This window comes from Neopsephotus bourkii, unplaced genomic scaffold, assembly GCF_033783945.1.
Source record: "Neopsephotus bourkii isolate Nb327-2 ecotype Australia unplaced genomic scaffold, CSIRO-AGI_Nbou_v1 NB_319, whole genome shotgun sequence".
Taxonomy (NCBI): Eukaryota; Metazoa; Chordata; class Aves; order Psittaciformes; family Psittacidae; genus Neopsephotus; species Neopsephotus bourkii.
Window position 1 is genome coordinate 663 of NW_026900827.1, and position 16,804 is coordinate 17,466.

Below are 16,804 nucleotides of genomic sequence, written 5' to 3' on the forward strand. Positions count from 1 at the left end.
CTCCCCCACCACAACAGCGCAGGGGGCCCCGATCCCCCCCTCTATGTGTGGGGCAGGGGGAGGTGCTCCCTGTATTGTGCTCCCACCCATCTATGGGGCAGCGTCGTGTGGTGTCCGTCCCCCCCCCATAGCAGCCCTATGGATGGAGGAGGGGGGGGATGTCCCCGATGGGGGGGGGGGGGTTCCCTCTTTGTGTGCCTATGGGCAGCGAAGGGGTTAATGAAGGGGAAAGGGGGGGTGCGGGATCAGACCCCGGGGGGGGCGGCGGGAGGGGGGGGGGGGTTATAAAGGGGTTTGCGGGCGGCCCCCCGGGGAGGGGAGCGGAGCGGGGCCGCAGGAGCGGGGCCAGGCAATGCGGGAGCTGCGCTCGTCCTCCTTCTGGAGGGCCGTGCTGGCCGAGTTCCTGGGCAGCCTCCTCTACACCCTGCTGGGGCTGGGGGCGTCCCTGCGCTGGGTGCCGGGGCCCCCCAATGTCCTGGGGGCTGCCCTGGCCTTCGGGCTGGCTCAGGCCACCCTGGTGCAGGCACTGGGAGCCGTGAGCGGCGGCCACATCAACCCGGCCGTTACCATGGCCATGCTCATGGCCTCGCAGCTCTCGGTGGCCAGGGCCGTCGGGTACCTCCTGGCCCAGGTGCTGGGGGCGCTGGCCGGGGCCGGGGTGCTCTATGGGCTGACACCGGCTCCGGTCCGCGGCACCCTCGGGCTCAGTGCGGTGAGCGGGGATCATGGATGGGGGGGGGGTTTGGGGGTGTCATAGGGGGGGATGGAGGGGTTAAGGGGGGGGTTATTGGGGCTGGGAGGTGATTGGGGCTTTGGGGTTCGGGGGGGCTTTAATGGGGATTGAGGGGGTTAGGGTCATAGGGGGCTGGGAGGTGATTGGGGCTTTGGGGTGTGGAGGGGGGTAATGGGGATTGAGGGGGTTAAGGGCTGCTAGGGGATCTAGGAGGTGCTTGGGGCTTTGGGGGTGTGGAGGGGACTTTAATGGGGGTTATAAGGGGTCTGGGGAGGTGTTTGGGGCTTTGGGGTGTGGAGGGGGGTAATGGGGATTGAGGTGCTCAATGGGGGTGTAGGGGATCTAGGAGGTGATTTGGGCTTTGGGGTTCGGCGGGGCTTTAATGGGGATTGAGGGGGTTAAGGGGGGGTTATAGGGGATCTAGGAGGTGATTGGGGCTTTGGGGTTGTGGAGGGGGGTAATGGGGATTGAGGTGCTCAATGGGGGTTATAGGGGGTCTAGGAGGTGTTTGGGGGTGTGGAGGGGGGGTAATGGGGATTGAGGTGCTCAGTGGGACTTACTGGGGGTTTTAGGGGCTCTGGGGTTGGGGGTGGTTGTAATGGGGGATTGAGATGCTTGGGGGGCTGAATGGTGCTAATGGGGGGGGTTAGGAGGTCTGGAGGTTCTTGGTGCTTTGGGGGGGGCTGTATCGGGGGCTTGCGATGCTGAACGGGGCCAATGGGGGTTAATGGGAGGTTTGGGGGGTCCGGGAAGTGCTTGGGGTGCAGCGGGGCGAGGCGGTGCTGAGCCCCCCCCCCGTTCCCCCCCCGTTGCAGCTGCACCCGGGCGTGGGGCCGGGGCAGGGCACGGTGGTGGAGCTGCTCCTGACGGCGCAGTTCGTGCTCTGCGCCCTCGCCAGCTTCGACGAGCGCCACGACGGGCGCCCGGGCTCGGCCGCGCTCCCCATCGGCTTCTCCCTCGCCCTCGGCCACCTCTTCGGGGTAAGAGCGGCCGCGGGGGGTCCCCGCCTCGGGGGGCAGCGGGGCCGGGTCCCGCACCCACCGCCGCTCCCCCTCCCATTAGATCTATTACACGGGCGCCAGCATGAACCCGGCGCGCTCCTTCGCGCCCGCCGTCATCACCCGCAACTTCACCAACCACTGGGTAAGAGCTGCGGGGGGGACCCCATCCCTCCCACAGCCCTCCCCCATCCCTCCCACATCCCTCCCCCATCCCTCCCACAGCCCTCCCGCATCCTCCCCTCATCCCTCCCGCATCCCTCCCGCATCCTCCCCTCATCCCTCCCGCATCCTTCCCTCATCCTTTCCTCAACCTCCCCACATCCCTCCCGCATCCTCCTCACATCCCTCCTGCATCCTTCCCGCATCCCTCCCACATCCTCCCCTCATCCCTCCCGTATCCCTCCTGCATCCTCCCCCCATCCCTCCCACATCCTTCCTCATCCTTCCCTCATCCTCCCCACATCCCTCCCGCATCCTCCTCACATCCTTCCTGCATCCTTCCCGCATCCCTCCCACATCCTCCCCTCATCCTTCCCGTATCCCTCCTGCATCCTCCCCCCATCCCTCCCTCAACCTTCCCACATCCCTCCCACATCCCTCCCGTATCCTTCCCGGATCCCTCCCGCATCCCTCCTGCATCCTTCCCACATCCCTCCCTCATCCCTCCCGGATCCCTCCCGTATCCCTCCTCCGGGACCCCCCCCCGTCTCACTGCGCTGGGTATCGGGGTCCCCGGTGCCGGTACCCACCCCGCGCCCCCCCCCCCCCGCAGGTGTTCTGGGCGGGCCCGGTGCTGGGCGCGGCGCTGGGCTCGGTGCTCTACGAGTTCGCGCTGTGCCCGCGGCCGCGCAGCCTGGCCGAGCGCTTGGCGGCCCTCAAGGGAGCTCCGCCCGTTACCGAGCCGCCTCCTTCGCCGCCGGCGGAGCCGCTGGAGCTCAAGACTCAGGGCTTGTAGGTCCCGGCCGCCCCGCCGCTTGGCTGCGTTGTGGTGCGTGTGTGTGCGGCGGGCGGCGGCGGGGCCCGGCCCCCGCGAACCGCCGCGGCGGGAGCGCTGTGTTCGGTGCATTAAACGGCAGCGTTTATTTTGGTAACCGGCAGTGCCCGGCGCCGGGGATGGAAACAGAGGGGATGGGGACAGCGGGGATGGAGGGGAGCGGGGATGGGGAGAGCGGGGATGGAGGCAGCGGGGATGGAGGGGAGCAGCGATGGAGGGGAGAGGGGATGGAGGGAGTGGGGATAGGGGGAGCGGGGATGGAGGGGAGTGGGGATGGAGACAGCGGGGATGGGGACAGCGGGGATTGTGGGAGAAGCGGGTTTGGGAGGGAGCGGGGATGGGGAGAGTGGGGGATGGAGGGGAGCGGGGATGGAGGGGAGCTGGGGATGGGGACACCGGGGATTTGGACAGGGGAATGGAGGCGAGCGGGGATGGAGGGGAGCGGGGATGGAGACAGCGGGGATTTGGACAGGGGAGATGGAGGGGAGCGGGGATGGGGAGAGCGGGGGTGGAGGCAGCGGGGATGGAGGGGATCTGGGGTTAAGGGAACCGGGGAGGGAGACGACCGGGAATGGAGACGACCGGGGATGGAGGGGAGCGGGGATGGGGACACCGGTGATGGGGACCGGGGATGGAGGGGAGCGGGGATGGGGACAGCGGGGATGGTGGAACGGGGGACAGGGGAGCTACCGGGGATGGGGAGAACCGGGAATGGGGGACACCAGGGATGGGGACAGGGGGATGGGGAGAGCCGGGGATGCTGGGGACCATTCTGAGCCCGCGTCGCCCTGGCAACCGCGCGGGGACTGCCGGGAGGGGAGGTGCGGTCCTTTCCCGCGCTCGCGGTGGAGTCCCAGCGCTGCGCCGCGCTTAAAGGGGCAACGCCGCGCACGCGCGCTCCTCCGGTTTGGGGGGCACCGCATCCCTGGGAGCGGGGGGGAGGGGTGGAACCGTTGCGGGAGAGAAGGGGGAGGGGCTGCGGGGCGGCAGGAGGCGGGCGGGGGGGGGAAGGGGGGGGAGGGGGTGTGGCCCCAGCGCGTGCCCAGCGCGGGAGTTTCCGCTTTAAGCCCATGAGCGGGGCGGGGCCTCCCAGCGCGGGAACTGCGGGGCCTCTTGGCGGGAGCTGCGGCCCCGGCCCCGGTTTGGAGGCGGTGGTTGGGGAACCCCGGCTCGCACAAGGCCCCCGTTACCGGCACCGCTGCGGGGACGGGTCCGGGATGGACTCCGAGCTCCTGGCTACCTGCAGCGCTCTGGGCTACCTGGAAGGGGCCGAGTACCACCGGGAGCCCGACTGCCTGGGTACGGAGCGCTCGGGGCGGGGATGCGGGGCTCGGGATGCGAGATGCGGGGTTCACGGCTCCGTGTCCCGTCCCCCCCCATTCAGAGAGCGTGAAGGACCTGATCCGGTTCCTGCGCCATGAGGACGAGACCCGGGATGTGCGGCAGCAGCTGGGGGCGGCGCAGATCCTGCAGAACGATCTCCTGCCCATCCTGGTGCAGTACCCGCAGGACAGGGCCCTCTTCGATGCCGTGGTCAGGTACAAGGGGGCTCGGTGGGGGGGGGGGTTCGGGTGGTCCCATAGGGCTCCCCCCATGGAGCATCATTGCTCGGTGGTGGGGAGGGTTGGGGTGGTCCCATAGGGCCCCCTCCATGGAGCATCATTGCTCGGTTTGGGGGGGGTTCGGGTGGTCCCATAGGGCCCCCCCCATGGAGCATCATTGCTCGGTGGTGGGGGGGGTTCAGGTGGTCCCATAGGGCTCCCCCCATGGAGCATCATTGCTCGGTTGTGGGGGGGGTTCGGGTGGTCCCATGGGGCTCCCCCCATGGAGCATCACTGCCCCCCGCAGGCTCATGGTGAACCTGACGCAGCCGGCGCTGCTCTGCTTCGGCAAAGTCCCCGCGGACGCCGGCTCCAGGCACCACTTCCTGCAGGTGGGGTCTTACCTGCAGGCCTATAAAGAGGTGAGTGTGGACCCCCCCCACAACGGGCTGGGGGCGCTGTTTGTGCCCCCCCTCGCTCACACGGGGCTCTCTGCAGGCGTTTGCCAGTGAGAAGGTGTTTGGGGTGCTCAGTGAGAAGCTCTATGACCTCCTGCAGCTCGTGAGTGCCACGGCCCCGCATGGGCTCCATCCCTGGGGGTGCTGCGGGGACCCCTCCCGGCTCCATCCCTGGGGGTGCTGTGGGGACCCCTCTTGGCCCCATCCCTGTGGGTGCTATGGGGACCCCTCCCAGCTCCATCTCTGTGGGTGCTATGGGGACCCCTCACAGCTCCATCCCTGTGGGTGCTATGGGGACCCCTCACAGCTCCATCCCTGTGGGTGCTATGGGAACCCCTCCCGGCCCCATCCCTGTGGGTGCTGTGGGGACCCCTCTTGGCCCCATCCCTGTGGGTGCTATGGGGACCCCTCCCGGCCCCATCCCTGGGGGTGCTATGGGGACCCCTCTTGGCCCCATCCCTGTGGGTGCTATGGGGACCCCTCCCGGCCCCATCCCTGTGGGTGCTATGGGGACCCCTCACGGCCCCGTGCCCGCAGGACTGGGAGCAGCGGCAGGAGGAGGACGCGCTGCTCATCGAGAGGATCCTGCTGCTGGTGCGCAATGTGCTGCACGTGCCCCCGGACCCCAGCGAGCAGCAGGTACCCCATGGGCCCCTTCACCTCTGCGGCCATCCTGGGGGGGGGGTGCTGCTGATCCCCCCCTTTCCCATCTCCCCCAGCTCGTGGATGGCGACGCCACCGTGCACGACCGGGTGCTGTGGGCGCTGCACCTCAGCGGCATGGACGATCTGCTCAAGTTCCTGGCCAGCGCCCAGGCGGAGCAGCAATGGGCGCTGCACGTCCTGGAGATCATCTCCCTCATGTTCCGGGACCAGGCGAGTGGGACAGGGGGCAGGGACCCCCCCATGGACCCCCCCATCCCCATCCCATGGCGCTGATGATGCTGCCCACCCATGGACCCCCCCATCCCATCCCCATCCCATGGCGCTGATGGTGCTGCCCACCCATGGACCCCCCCATCCCCATCCCATGGCTCTGATGGTGCTGCCCCCCCATGGACCCCCCCATGGCGCTGATGTGCTGCCCACCCATGGACCCCCCCATCCCCATCCCATGGCGCTGATGATGCTGCCCCCCCATGGACCCCCCCATCCCCATCCCCATCCCATGGCGCTGATGATGCTGCCCACCCATGGACCCCCCCATCCCCATCCCCATCCCATGGCGCTGATGATGCTGCCCACCCATGGACCCCCCATCCCCATCCCATGGCGCTGATGATGCTGCCCCCCCATGGACCCCCCCATCCCCATCCCATAGCGCTGATGGTGCTGCCCGCAGAGCCCCCAGGACCTGGCGGTGCTGGGGCAGAGCCAGGCGGGTGCTGAGCACAGGGAGGACACTCGGGAGCTGCAGAGCCTGCGGCAGAGGGAGCTGGCGGAGAAGAGGACCCGGGCGCTGCAGCGCCCCTATAGGTGAGGGCAGGGGGGTGGCAGCACCGGGACCCCCCTAAGTGGGTTCCGCAGCGCTCACCCCACATCCCCCCCCCATTGCTCCAGGCACTCCCGGTTCGGCGGCTCCTACGTGCTGCAGGGCCTGAAGGCGATCGGGGACCGGGATGTGGTGTTCCATGGGGGGCTGCACAAGGTGAGCCCCGATGGGGATGCGGTGATGGTGTCGGTGTATGGGGGTGATGCTGGAGGGGTCCCAACCCGGTTCAATGCCCGCAGCTGAAGAGCTACAGCCACGACCTGGGCAAGGAGCCGCGGCGAGTGCCCCGGCGGCGCCAGGCAGCCCCCGAGGCCGAGCTTCGGCACCGCTCGGCGCGCAACGTCCGCCTCTTCCTGCGCCGCTTCTGCCAGGACTTCCTGGAGGGCTGCTACAACCGCCTCATGCTGCTGGTGAAGGTGATGGGGGGCAATGGGGCTGGGACCCCCTGCATGGGGATGTGGGGCAGCCCCAATGGGGCTGGGACCCCCTGCATGGGGATGTGGGGCAGCCCCAATGGGGCTGGGACCCCCTGCATGGGGATGTGGGGCAGCCCCAATGGGGCTGGGACCCCCTGCATGGGGATGTGGGGCAGCCCCAATGGGGCTGGGACCCCCTGCATGGGGATGTGGGGCAGCCCCAATGGGGCTGGGACCCCCTGCATGGGGATGTGGGGCAGCCCCCATCGCCGCCGCGCTCAGCCCCACGGCCTGTGCCCCACAGGACCACTTGGTGCGGGAGAGGGCTCAGCAGCACGATGAGACCTATTACCTATGGGCTTGTGCCTTCTTCATGGCCTTCAACCGGCACCGCGGCTTCCGCCCGGAGCTGGTGTCCGAGACCGTGGGCGTCCGCGCCTTCCAGTTCATGGAGCGGAACCTCACCACCTACTACGAGATGGCGCTGGTGGACAAGAAGGAGGCCGTGACCTGGGCGCGCAGGTGGGTGCTGGGGTGGCCCCCATGGGCGGTTCAATGGGGCTCGGATGCAAGGGGTCCCCGTTGGGGCTGGGTGAGCTTCAGGGTCCCTCCTCCTCAGGATGCACTTGGCTCTCAAGGCGTACCAGGAGCTGCTGCTCACGCTGCAGGAGATGGACCGGTCCCCGGAGCCGGCGGTGCGGGACAGCAGCCAGGTCATCAAGAGTGAGTCCCGTTATCCCATTGCATCCATCCCGCACTGGGGAGCCCCATTGCATCCATCCCGCACTGGGGAACCCCATTGCATCCGTCCCGCACTGGGGAACCCCATTGCATCCATCCCGCATTGGGGAACCCCATTGCATCCATCCCGCACTGGGGAACCCCATTGCATCCGTCCCGCACTGGGGAACCCCATTGCATCCATCCCGCACTGGGGAACCCCATTGCATCCGTCCCGCACTGGGGAACCCCATTGCATCCGTCCCGCACTGGGGAACCCCATTGCATCCGTCCCGCACTGGGGAACCCCATTGCATCCGTCCCGCACTGGGGAACCCCATTGCATCCGTCCCGCACTGGGGAGCCCCATTGCATCCGTCCCGCACTGGGGAACCCCATTGCATCCGTCCCGCACTGGGGAACCCCATTGCATCCGTCCCGCACTGGGGAACCCCATTGCATCCGTCCCACTGGGGACCCCATTGCATCTCCCGCACGGGGAACCCCATTGCATCCGTCCCACCTGGGAACCCCATTGCATCCGTCCCGCACTGGGGAGCCCACTGCTCCGTCCCGCACTGGGGAACCCCATTGCATCCCTCCCGCACTGGGAACCCCATTGCATCCCTCCCGCACTGGGGAACCCCATTGCATCCATCCCACATGGGGAACCCCATTGCATCCGTCCCGCACTGGGGAACCCCATTGCATCCGTCCCGCACTGGGGAACCCCATTGCATCCGTCCCGCACTGGGGAACCCCATTGCATCCATCCCGCACTGGGGAACCCCATTGCATCCATCCCGCACTGGGGAACCCCATTGCATCCATCCCGCACTGGGGAACCCCATTGCATCCGTCCCGCACTGGGGAACCCCATTGCATCCGTCCCGCACTGGGGAACCCCATTGCATCCATCCCGCACTGGGGAACCCCATTGCATCCATCCCGCACCGGGGAACCCCATTGCATCCCTCCCGCACTGGGGAACCCCATTGCATCCATCCCGCACCGGGGAACCCCATTGCTCCCCTTCTCCCCAGGCAACATCTTCTACGTGCTGGAGTACCGGGAGCTCTTCCTGGCGCTCTTCCGCCGGTTGGACGAGGCCCAGCACCCGCGCAGCTTCCTGCGGGACCTGGTGGAGACGGCGCATCTCTTCCTGCGCCTGCTGCAGCGCTTCTGCCGCGCCCGCTCCAGCCTCGTGGTGCAGGTGGGGATGGGGCGCGCCCCACTGCGGGCAGCGCTATGGGGCTCACAGCCCCCCCATCACCCTGTGCTTGGTCCCCTATAGAGCAAGCGAGTGCGGAGGAAGAAGCAGCCCCGCGCGCCCGCAGCCGCAGCCCCGCAGCCGCCCAGCGCCGAGGAGCTGCAGGGGCTGTGGGCAGGGCTGGCCCCACAGCTTCAGGCCTGTCTGCAGGTAGGGGATGGCCCCAGCCCCATAGCGGGGAGCTTGGGGGGGTGCTGTGGGGCACAAGGTGACAGTGTCCTGCATAGGGCGAGGTGCCGCTCCCCGAGGACCTGGTGCCCTTCGATGCCGCATCGGAGACGCCGGTGGAGGAGCAGCGCGCCGAGGCCCTGCTGCGGATCCAGGGGTGCCTGCGGGATGCTCGGGTCCCACAGGCCCTGCGGCTGCTCCGCGCTGCCCGGTACCGGCACCGTCCCCATCCCACATGAACACCATGATAACCATGATGGGCATTCCCAGTGCATGGACACCATGATAACCGTGATGGGCATTCCCAGTGCATGGACACGGTGATGGGCATTCCCAGTGCATGGACACGGTGATGGCCATGATGGGCATTCCCAGTGCATGGACACGGTGATGGGCATTCCCAGTGCATGGACATGGTGATGGGCATTCCCATTGTATGGACACGGTGACAGCCTCTCCCTACGCCTCCATAGGGATGTATGGCCCGAAGGGGATGTGTTCGGCCCCCCCAGTGCGGGACCCTCTGAGGAGACCCAGCTGCTCCAGGACATCCTCTTTGCTCCTCTGCCCCGTGAGTCCACAGCACCAGCAATGGGGATGGGGGGGGGGGCTCTGGTTTGGGGCTGCCCCAGCCCCTCAGCACTGCCCCATTGCAGAGCACGCACCCCCCGAGCCTGAGGAGCCGGAGGAGGAGGAGGAGGAGGAGGAGGAAGAGGAGGAAGCGACCGTGCAGGTGTCGGAGAAGGAGTTCAACTTCCTCGACTACCTCAAGCGGTGAGGGGGGACCCGGATGGGGGGGTTTGGGGTCCCCATTGGCCTCAGTGTCCCCACTCACTGGTACTATGGGGACAGGTTCGCCTGCCCCCCCGTGGTGCGGGCGCTGGTGCTGGTGCTGCGGGGGTACCCCCACAACAGCGCCCGCACCAACCACTGCGCCGCGCGCCTGCTGCACCGCCTGGCCCGCGACCTGCGCATGGAGCCGCTGCTCTTCCAGCTCTCGCTCTTCGCCCTCTTCCACCGGCTCCTGCAGGACCCGGCCGCCGGCGCGCACCAGGTCCGGTGGGGCCCGTGTCCATCGCCCCGTCCCGGGGGGGGGATCGGGGTCCGCGGTGACCCCCGGCTCCGCTGTCGCCCGCAGGAGCTGGTGGCCTTGGCCAGGTTCGTGCTGGGCAAGTTCTTCGCGCTGGCGGCCACCAACAAGAAGGCGTTCGTGGAGCTGCTCTTCTGGAAGAGCCCAGCGGCCGCCCGGGAGATGACCGAGGGCTACGGCTCCCTGCGGGAGGGAGAGGGGTGAGCGGGGCTGGCAATGGGGCTGCTGCCCTCCTGTTCCCTCCCTTTACCCTCCTATCACATCCTGTTGCATCCTGTCACATCCTATTGCACCCTATTGCATCCTGTCGCACCCTATTGCATCCTGTTGCATCCTATTGCATCCTGTCCCATCCTATTGCATCCTATTGCATGCTATCGCATCCTATCGCATCCTGTTGCATCCTATCGCACCCTATCACATCCTATCGCACACTATCACACCCTATTGTATCCTGTCACCTTCTATCACATCCTGTCATCTCCTGTTGCATCCTGTTGCATCCTGTCATGCACACTATCGCATCCCTTTGTCTCCTGTTACATCTTATCTCATCCTATCGCACCCTATTGCACACTAGCATAGCCTATCACACACTATCACACCCTGTTGCATCCTATTGCCTCCTGTCGCATCCTATCGCACACTATCACACCTTGTCACACCCTATTGTATCCTGTCACCTTCTATCACATCCTGTCATCTCCTGTTGCATCCTGTTGCCTCCTGTCACATCTTATCGCATCCTATCACACCCTATCGCACATTATCACATCCTGTCGCACATTATCACACCCTATTGCACACTATCACACCCTGTCGGATCCTATCGCCTCCTGTCGCATCCTGTTGCATGCTATCGCATCCTATCGCCTCCTATCTCACCCTATCACACCCTGTTGCCTCCTATCGCATCCTATCGCACCCTATCACACCCTATCACACCCTATCGCACCCTATCGCACCCTATCACACCCTATCGCACCCTATCGCACCCTATCACACCCTGTCACACCCTATCGCATCCTATGGCTCCTGTTACCTCTCTCACCTCTCCTCTGTCTCTGCCCAGGGCTGCCAGGAGCCGAGCTCCCCCCTGGACCCCGCAGGAGGAGCAGGAGCTGCGGGAGCTCTATTGGAAGTACAAGGAGGTGGAAGGTACCAGGGCTGGGGCCGGGGGGGGCACAGCGGGGAGGGCAGCGATGGGGCAGGGGCTCCATCCCTGTCCCTGTGCCCCTGCAGGCTTGGACGTGGCCGGAGCCATCCTGGCGCAGCTCCCGGCGCCGGGGCGCAGCCGCAGGCACCTGGTGAAGCACTTGGTGCACTTGGGGCTCATCGGCAGCGCCCGCGAGCTCCCGCGGCTGAGGTGGGTGTGGGGCCCCAGGAGCGGGGCGGGCGCTGAGCCCCAAGGCTGGGACTGACCCCCTGTGTGCCCCCCCTGCCCCAAGGAAGGGCACCCGCATCGTGCTGTGGACGCAGGAGCAGGAGGAGGAGCTGGCGCGGCTCTTTGAGGAGTTCCGGGGCTCGGATGGTGAGGGGGCAGCCCCCATGTCCCTCATTGTTTCCCCCTTATCCTTCTCTTATTCCCCCCATTATCCCTCCCTTGTTCCCCCAGTATCCCCCATTATCCCCCAGTATCCCCCATTATCCCCCAGTATTTCCCTCTGTTATCCCACTCTTATTCCCCACCATGATCCCCTATTTTCCCCCTTTGTTATCCCCCATTTTCTCCTCCTTTATCCCCCATTATTTCTTGGTTATTCCCCCATTATCCCCCATTATTTCCCTCTGTTACCCCCTCTTATTCCCCACCATGATCCCCTATTTTTCCCCTTTGTTATCCCCCATTTTCTCCTCCTTTATCCCCCATAATTTTCCCATTATCCCCCATTATTTCCATCTCTTGTCCCCCTCTTATTCCCACCATGATCCCCATTTCCCCCTTTGTTATCCCCCATTTTCTCCTCCTTTATCCCCAATTATTTCTTGGTTATTCCCCCATTATCCCCCATTATTTCCCTCTGTTACCCCATCTTATTCCCTGCCATGATCCCCTATTTTCTCCCTTTGTTATCCCCCATTTTCTCCTCCTTTATCCCCCATTATTTCTTGGTAATTCCCCCATTATCCCTCTTATTCCCCCCATTATAACCCATGTTATCCCCCATTATTTCTCCCATTATCCCCCCATTATCCCCCTCTATCCCCCTCTATCCCCCCCATCCTCTCCTCATTGCCCCCCCAGACGTGCTGGGCCGCATCCTGCAGCACCTCACGGCGCGGCGCTCGCGGGCCCGGGTCGTGGACAAGCTCCTGGCGCTGGGGCTGGTGGCGACGCGCGCCGAGCTCTACAAGAGGCACCGGAGGAAGGGCCAGGGCCCGGTACCGGTACCGTGGTGGTGGGGATGGGGGGGGCACCCAGTGGGTGCTGCTCCATCACAGGCACCCAGACCCCATTGGTCCCCATAGGGAGCCGCGGCAGCGCTGGTCCAGGACCCCTCTGAGGATGGGGACAGCGAGGAGGAGGAGGAGGATGAAGAAGATGAAGCCCCCATGGAGGGGGCTGAGGAAGGGGGCGGGCAGGGCCTGGCGCAGCGGCTGCATCAGGAAGGTGGGTTCAGGGTTCAGAGCCCCCCCATTGGGCTCTGCTTTGGCTGTGGGGCCGCATCCAATTCACCCATGGCTGTCCCCAGGGCTGGCCGGGCCCCTGCGCTGGCTCCAGAGCTGCCTGCGGAGGACGGCGGGGGACCGGGAGGAGGATGGTGAGTGCTGGGGGTGATGGTGATGGTGATGGTGATGGTGATGGTGATGGGGGGGGGGGGGTCTGGAGGACGGCGGGGGACCGGGAGGAGGATGGTGAGTGCTGGTGCTGGTGCTGATGCTGGTGGTGATGGTGATGGTGATGGGGGGGGGGGTGTCTGGAGGATGGCGGGGGACCGGGAGGAGGATGGTGAGTGCTGGTGCTGGTGCTGATGCTGGTGGTGATGGTGATGGTGATGGGGGGGGGTGTCTGGAGGACGGCGGGGGACCGGGAGGAGGATGGTGAGTGCTGGTGCTGGTGCTGATGGTGATGGTGATGGTGGTGATGGTGATGGGGGTGGTGGTGTGGGGGAGGGCTGTGGAGGAGAGGGGGAGGGAGCGGGAGGAGATGGTGAGTGGGGGGGGTGATGGTGATGGTGATGGTGATGGGGGGGGGGTCTGGAGGACAGCGGGGGACCGGGAGGAGGATGGTGAGTGCTGGTGCTGGTGCTGGTGCTGGTGCTGGTGATGGGGGTGGGGGTGATGGGGGGGTCTGGGGCCCGATCCGGGGCTCACCGGGGGGCTCCCGGGGCTCAGGCACCTCCCACCCGGTGCCGCTGGTGCCGCTCTCGGAGGAGAATGAGGACGCGATGGAGAACCGGAGCTTCCAGGCGCTGCTGCGGGGGCTGGGGCTGCGGCCCCCCGAGAGCGAGCAGGTGAGGGACCGCTCCCCGGCCCTGCTCCCTGGCCCAGTCCCCATCCCTGTCCCCATCCCTGTCCCAGTCCTGCTTCCCATCCTCTCCCTGTTCCCATCCCTGTCCCTATGCTTGTTCCCATCCCCATCCCAGTCCCCCTTCCCCTTCCCATCCTGCTTCCCATTCCTGTCCCTATGCTTGTCTCCATCCCCATCCCAGTCCCGCTTTCCCTTCCCATCCTGCTTCCCGTTCCCATCCCTATCCCTGTGCTTGTTCCCATCCCCATCCCCGTCCTCCTTTCCATTCTCATCCCAGGTCCCATCCCTGTCCCTGATCCCCTCCACGTTCCCATTCCCATCCCCATCTCTATCCCCCCCTCGTCTCCACCCGCATCCCGATTCCCATCCCGGTTCCCATCCCCTGCTCCCATCCCGGTTCCCATCCCCTGCTCCCATCCCGGTTCCCATCCCCTGCTCCCATCCCGGTTCCCATCCCCTGCTCCCATCCCGGTTCCCATCCCCTGCTCCCATCCCGGTTCCCATCCCCTGCTCCCATCCCGGTTCCCATCCCCTGCTCCCATCCCGGTTCCCATCCCCTGCTCCCATCCTCTCCCTGCCCCATCTCCCCTCTCCACCCAGGAAACCTTCTGGCGCATCCCGGCTGCGCTCACCCCCCGCCAGCTCCGCCGTGCGGCCGCCTCCATCACCCCCCTCGGCCCCGACCCCTTGGGGTCCCCCCAGGAGCTGCCGGAGCCCCCCCAGTGCCCGCAGGACCCTGACCCAGGTAAGGCCGTGGGGCAGTTGGAGCTGATGCTCTGCAGGCTCTTCCCACCCCATTGATCCCATGGCTCTTGTGCCCAGCAGCATCACCGCAGCCACTGGATTCAGAGAGGTGAGAACTGGTCCCATCCCCACACTGGGGTCCCTGAACTGGTCCCTGAGCCCTGTCCCCACCACTGCAGTGAGGAGCCTGACCCCAGCCCGGTGCAGCCCCACACCAAGAGGCAACGGGACCTGGACAGCGAGGACGAGGCCTCCGGTGGGTCCAGCCTGGCGCTGGTTGGGGGGTTCATGGGTGCCCCCCTTGTCCCCGCACCCCTGGGTTGGGTGCTCAGCCCCTTCCCTGCCCCATTCAGGCCCAGCGCTGCCCGCAGGGGATGAGGATGAGGATGAGGAGCTGCAGCCCCTGGGGAGGAGGAAGCGCATCCGATGCTTGGAGGAGGAGGAGGAGGAGGGAGACTGAAGCCCCCCGTGGGCTGTTTCCCACAGGTTTTAGGGGTGCTGTGGAAGCGCCTGGTCCCCTTGTCCTGCTCTCTCCGTTTCCTTGTTCCAGCCCCAAATCCCCCTTTCCCCATGGGTTTGGTTCCTTCCGGGGTGTTTTTTCCCCGACCCCATTAACCTCCGTAACCACTCAATAAATCGATGCCGTTCTTGGCCTCCTCTGCTCCGTGGGGCTGGGGTCCTGCCCGTGCGCGCTGCCCTGGCCCTGGCCCTGGCCCTGCCCCATGTCCCAGCCCCTCGTGTCGCAACAGCCCCGATAACAGCGCCTATAAAGGGGCCACAGGGGCTGTGCCTGCAGCCACAGCACTGGGACGGGGCAGGGACCACCAGGGAGTGGGTGAGCGGGGGCTGTGGTTATACCATGGGGGCTATGGTTAGACCATGGGGGGCTGTGGTTATACCATGGGGGCTATGGTTATACTATGGGGGGCTGTGGTTATACCATGGGGGGCTATGGTTATACCGTGAGGGGGGGTTGTGATTATACCATGGGGGGCTGTGGTTGTACCATAGGGGGCTATGGTTGTACCATAGGGGCTGTGGTTATACTATGGGGGGCTATGGTTATACTATGGGGGGCTGTGGTTGTACCATATGGGGGGCTATGGTTATACCGTGGGGGGCTGTGGTTATACCATAGGTGGGGATATGGTTATACCATGGGTGGCTATGGGTATACTATGGGGGTGGCTGTGGTTATACCGGGGGTGGCTGTGGTTATACCATGGTGGGGGCTGTGGTTATACCGTGGGGTGCTGTGGTTATACCATGGGGGGGGCTGTGGTTATACCATGGGGGGCTGTGGTTATACCATAGGGGGCTGTGGTTATACCGTGGGGGTGGCTATGGTTATACCATGGGGGTGGCTGTGGTTTTACCATTGGGGTTAACAGCGCTCTGCCCCTCCATAGGCGATCCCGGAGCTGCGCCATGCCCCGGGCTCTGCTCTTCCTCCTCCTCCTCCTCCTCCCGCCCCCGGGCCCCGTGCCCCCGGCTCTGGCTGCGGATCCCGGTGCCGCGGCGCTGCTGGCGGAGCTGGCGCAGCAGAACCCGGCCCGGCCCTTGCGGGACCGCTCGTTCCCATGCGGGGCCCTGCTCCCCGCAGCCCTGCCCGGCTTCCCCTCGCTCCCCTCGGGGCCGCGGGCTCTGGTCCGCGCCGCCATGGCCCTGGCCCTCAGCGGCGCCTCCTGCAGCGCCGAGGCTGAAGCCGAGGTGCGGGGCTTGATGCGGGAGCTGGGTCCGGCCGCGGCCGCTGCGCTGCTGCGGGGCCTGGCGCGGCTGCGGCGGGACCCGGCTCCCGAAGCCGCGGCTCGGGTCCTGCTCCTCCTGGCCCCCGCATCCCGGAGCATCGCGGAGCCGCGGGGCCGCGGGGCCGTGCGGAGGCAGCGCGGGGCTGCCGATGCCTGCGCCCCGCCGGGGGAGCGGGAGGCCCATGGGGTGCTGGGGTGGGTGCCGGGGGTCAGCGCCTTCTACAACCTGGGCACCAGCGTCTACTTCGCCTTCCAGGGCTGCGAGGCTCTGGCCTCCAGGCGGGCGCTGGAGGCGGCCGAGGACCTGGGCTACGCCAGCCTGGCCGCGATCGCCGCTGCCGCCGGCGGCCCCGTGGCGCTGGGGGTGCAGATGGGGCTGCAGCCGGGGCTCAAGGCGGGGGTGCGGGCGCTCATCGCTTACTTCACGTCGGAGGGGGAGCCCCCGCCGGTGCCCAGCGCCCACAGCGGCCCCGTGCTCATGGTGTGAATAAAGGCCCCTGCTGGCTCCGTGTCCCTTGGCTGCGGCAGGATCGATGCGGGGCCGCCCTGCCCCGGGACACGGGGACCTTGGCCCCCGAGGGGGGCCCTGCCAGAGCCACGTGGTGGCAGCCGGCCTGGCCCCGGCACTGTCCCCAGGGCTCCCTCTCCATGTCCCTGTCGCAATGCCTTGGCCTCCTGCTTCCTTGTCCCCGTATCTCTGTCCCTGTGTCCTTATCCCGATGTCCTTCATCCCTGTCCCTATGTCCTTATCTCTATGTCCCCCATCCCTATCCCCATATCCTTGTCCCCATGTCCTTATCCCTATATTCCCCATACCTATCCCCATATCCTTATCCCTATGTCCCCCATCCCTGTCCCAGTCCCCCTATTCCATGTCACTGTCCCTATGTCCTTATCCCTATGTCCCCTATCCCCATATCCTTATCCCTATGTCCCCAATCCCTGTCCTGGTCCCCCT

At 66.3% G+C, this 16,804-nt stretch overlaps 3 protein-coding genes across 3 annotated transcripts; all 3 read left to right on the plus strand.

Annotated features, from left to right (window-relative positions):
* Positions 1 to 279: 279 nt before the first annotated feature.
* Positions 280 to 2,825, plus strand: MIP (major intrinsic protein of lens fiber). Its single transcript, XM_061347721.1, has 4 exons — positions 280 to 712; positions 1,549 to 1,713; positions 1,796 to 1,876; positions 2,507 to 2,825. Exons 1-4 carry the CDS (start codon positions 353 to 355, stop codon positions 2,687 to 2,689), a joined length of 789 nt encoding a protein of 262 aa, XP_061203705.1. The 5' UTR covers positions 280 to 352; the 3' UTR covers positions 2,690 to 2,825.
* A 1,105-nt stretch (positions 2,826 to 3,930) lies between these two features.
* Positions 3,931 to 14,476, plus strand: TIMELESS (timeless circadian regulator). The gene is made up of 28 exons (XM_061347729.1): positions 3,931 to 4,027; positions 4,113 to 4,266; positions 4,577 to 4,691; positions 4,768 to 4,830; positions 5,265 to 5,366; positions 5,447 to 5,602; positions 6,069 to 6,202; positions 6,287 to 6,374; positions 6,458 to 6,634; positions 6,939 to 7,156; positions 7,254 to 7,357; positions 8,398 to 8,567; positions 8,649 to 8,774; positions 8,852 to 9,003; positions 9,266 to 9,363; positions 9,449 to 9,566; positions 9,645 to 9,846; positions 9,931 to 10,082; positions 10,955 to 11,040; positions 11,125 to 11,248; positions 11,331 to 11,413; positions 12,128 to 12,270; positions 12,352 to 12,493; positions 12,576 to 12,644; positions 13,219 to 13,337; positions 13,955 to 14,099; positions 14,180 to 14,207; positions 14,278 to 14,476. The coding sequence occupies exons 1-28, from the start codon at positions 3,946 to 3,948 to the stop codon at positions 14,474 to 14,476; spliced, it is 3,549 nt and encodes a 1,182-aa protein (XP_061203713.1). The 5' UTR covers positions 3,931 to 3,945.
* A 1,050-nt stretch (positions 14,477 to 15,526) lies between these two features.
* On the plus strand, positions 15,527 to 16,348 carry APOF (apolipoprotein F). The gene has a single exon (XM_061347716.1). The coding sequence runs from the start codon at positions 15,527 to 15,529 to the stop codon at positions 16,331 to 16,333; it is 807 nt and encodes a 268-aa protein (XP_061203700.1). The 3' UTR covers positions 16,334 to 16,348.
* Positions 16,349 to 16,804: the final 456 nt, after the last annotated feature.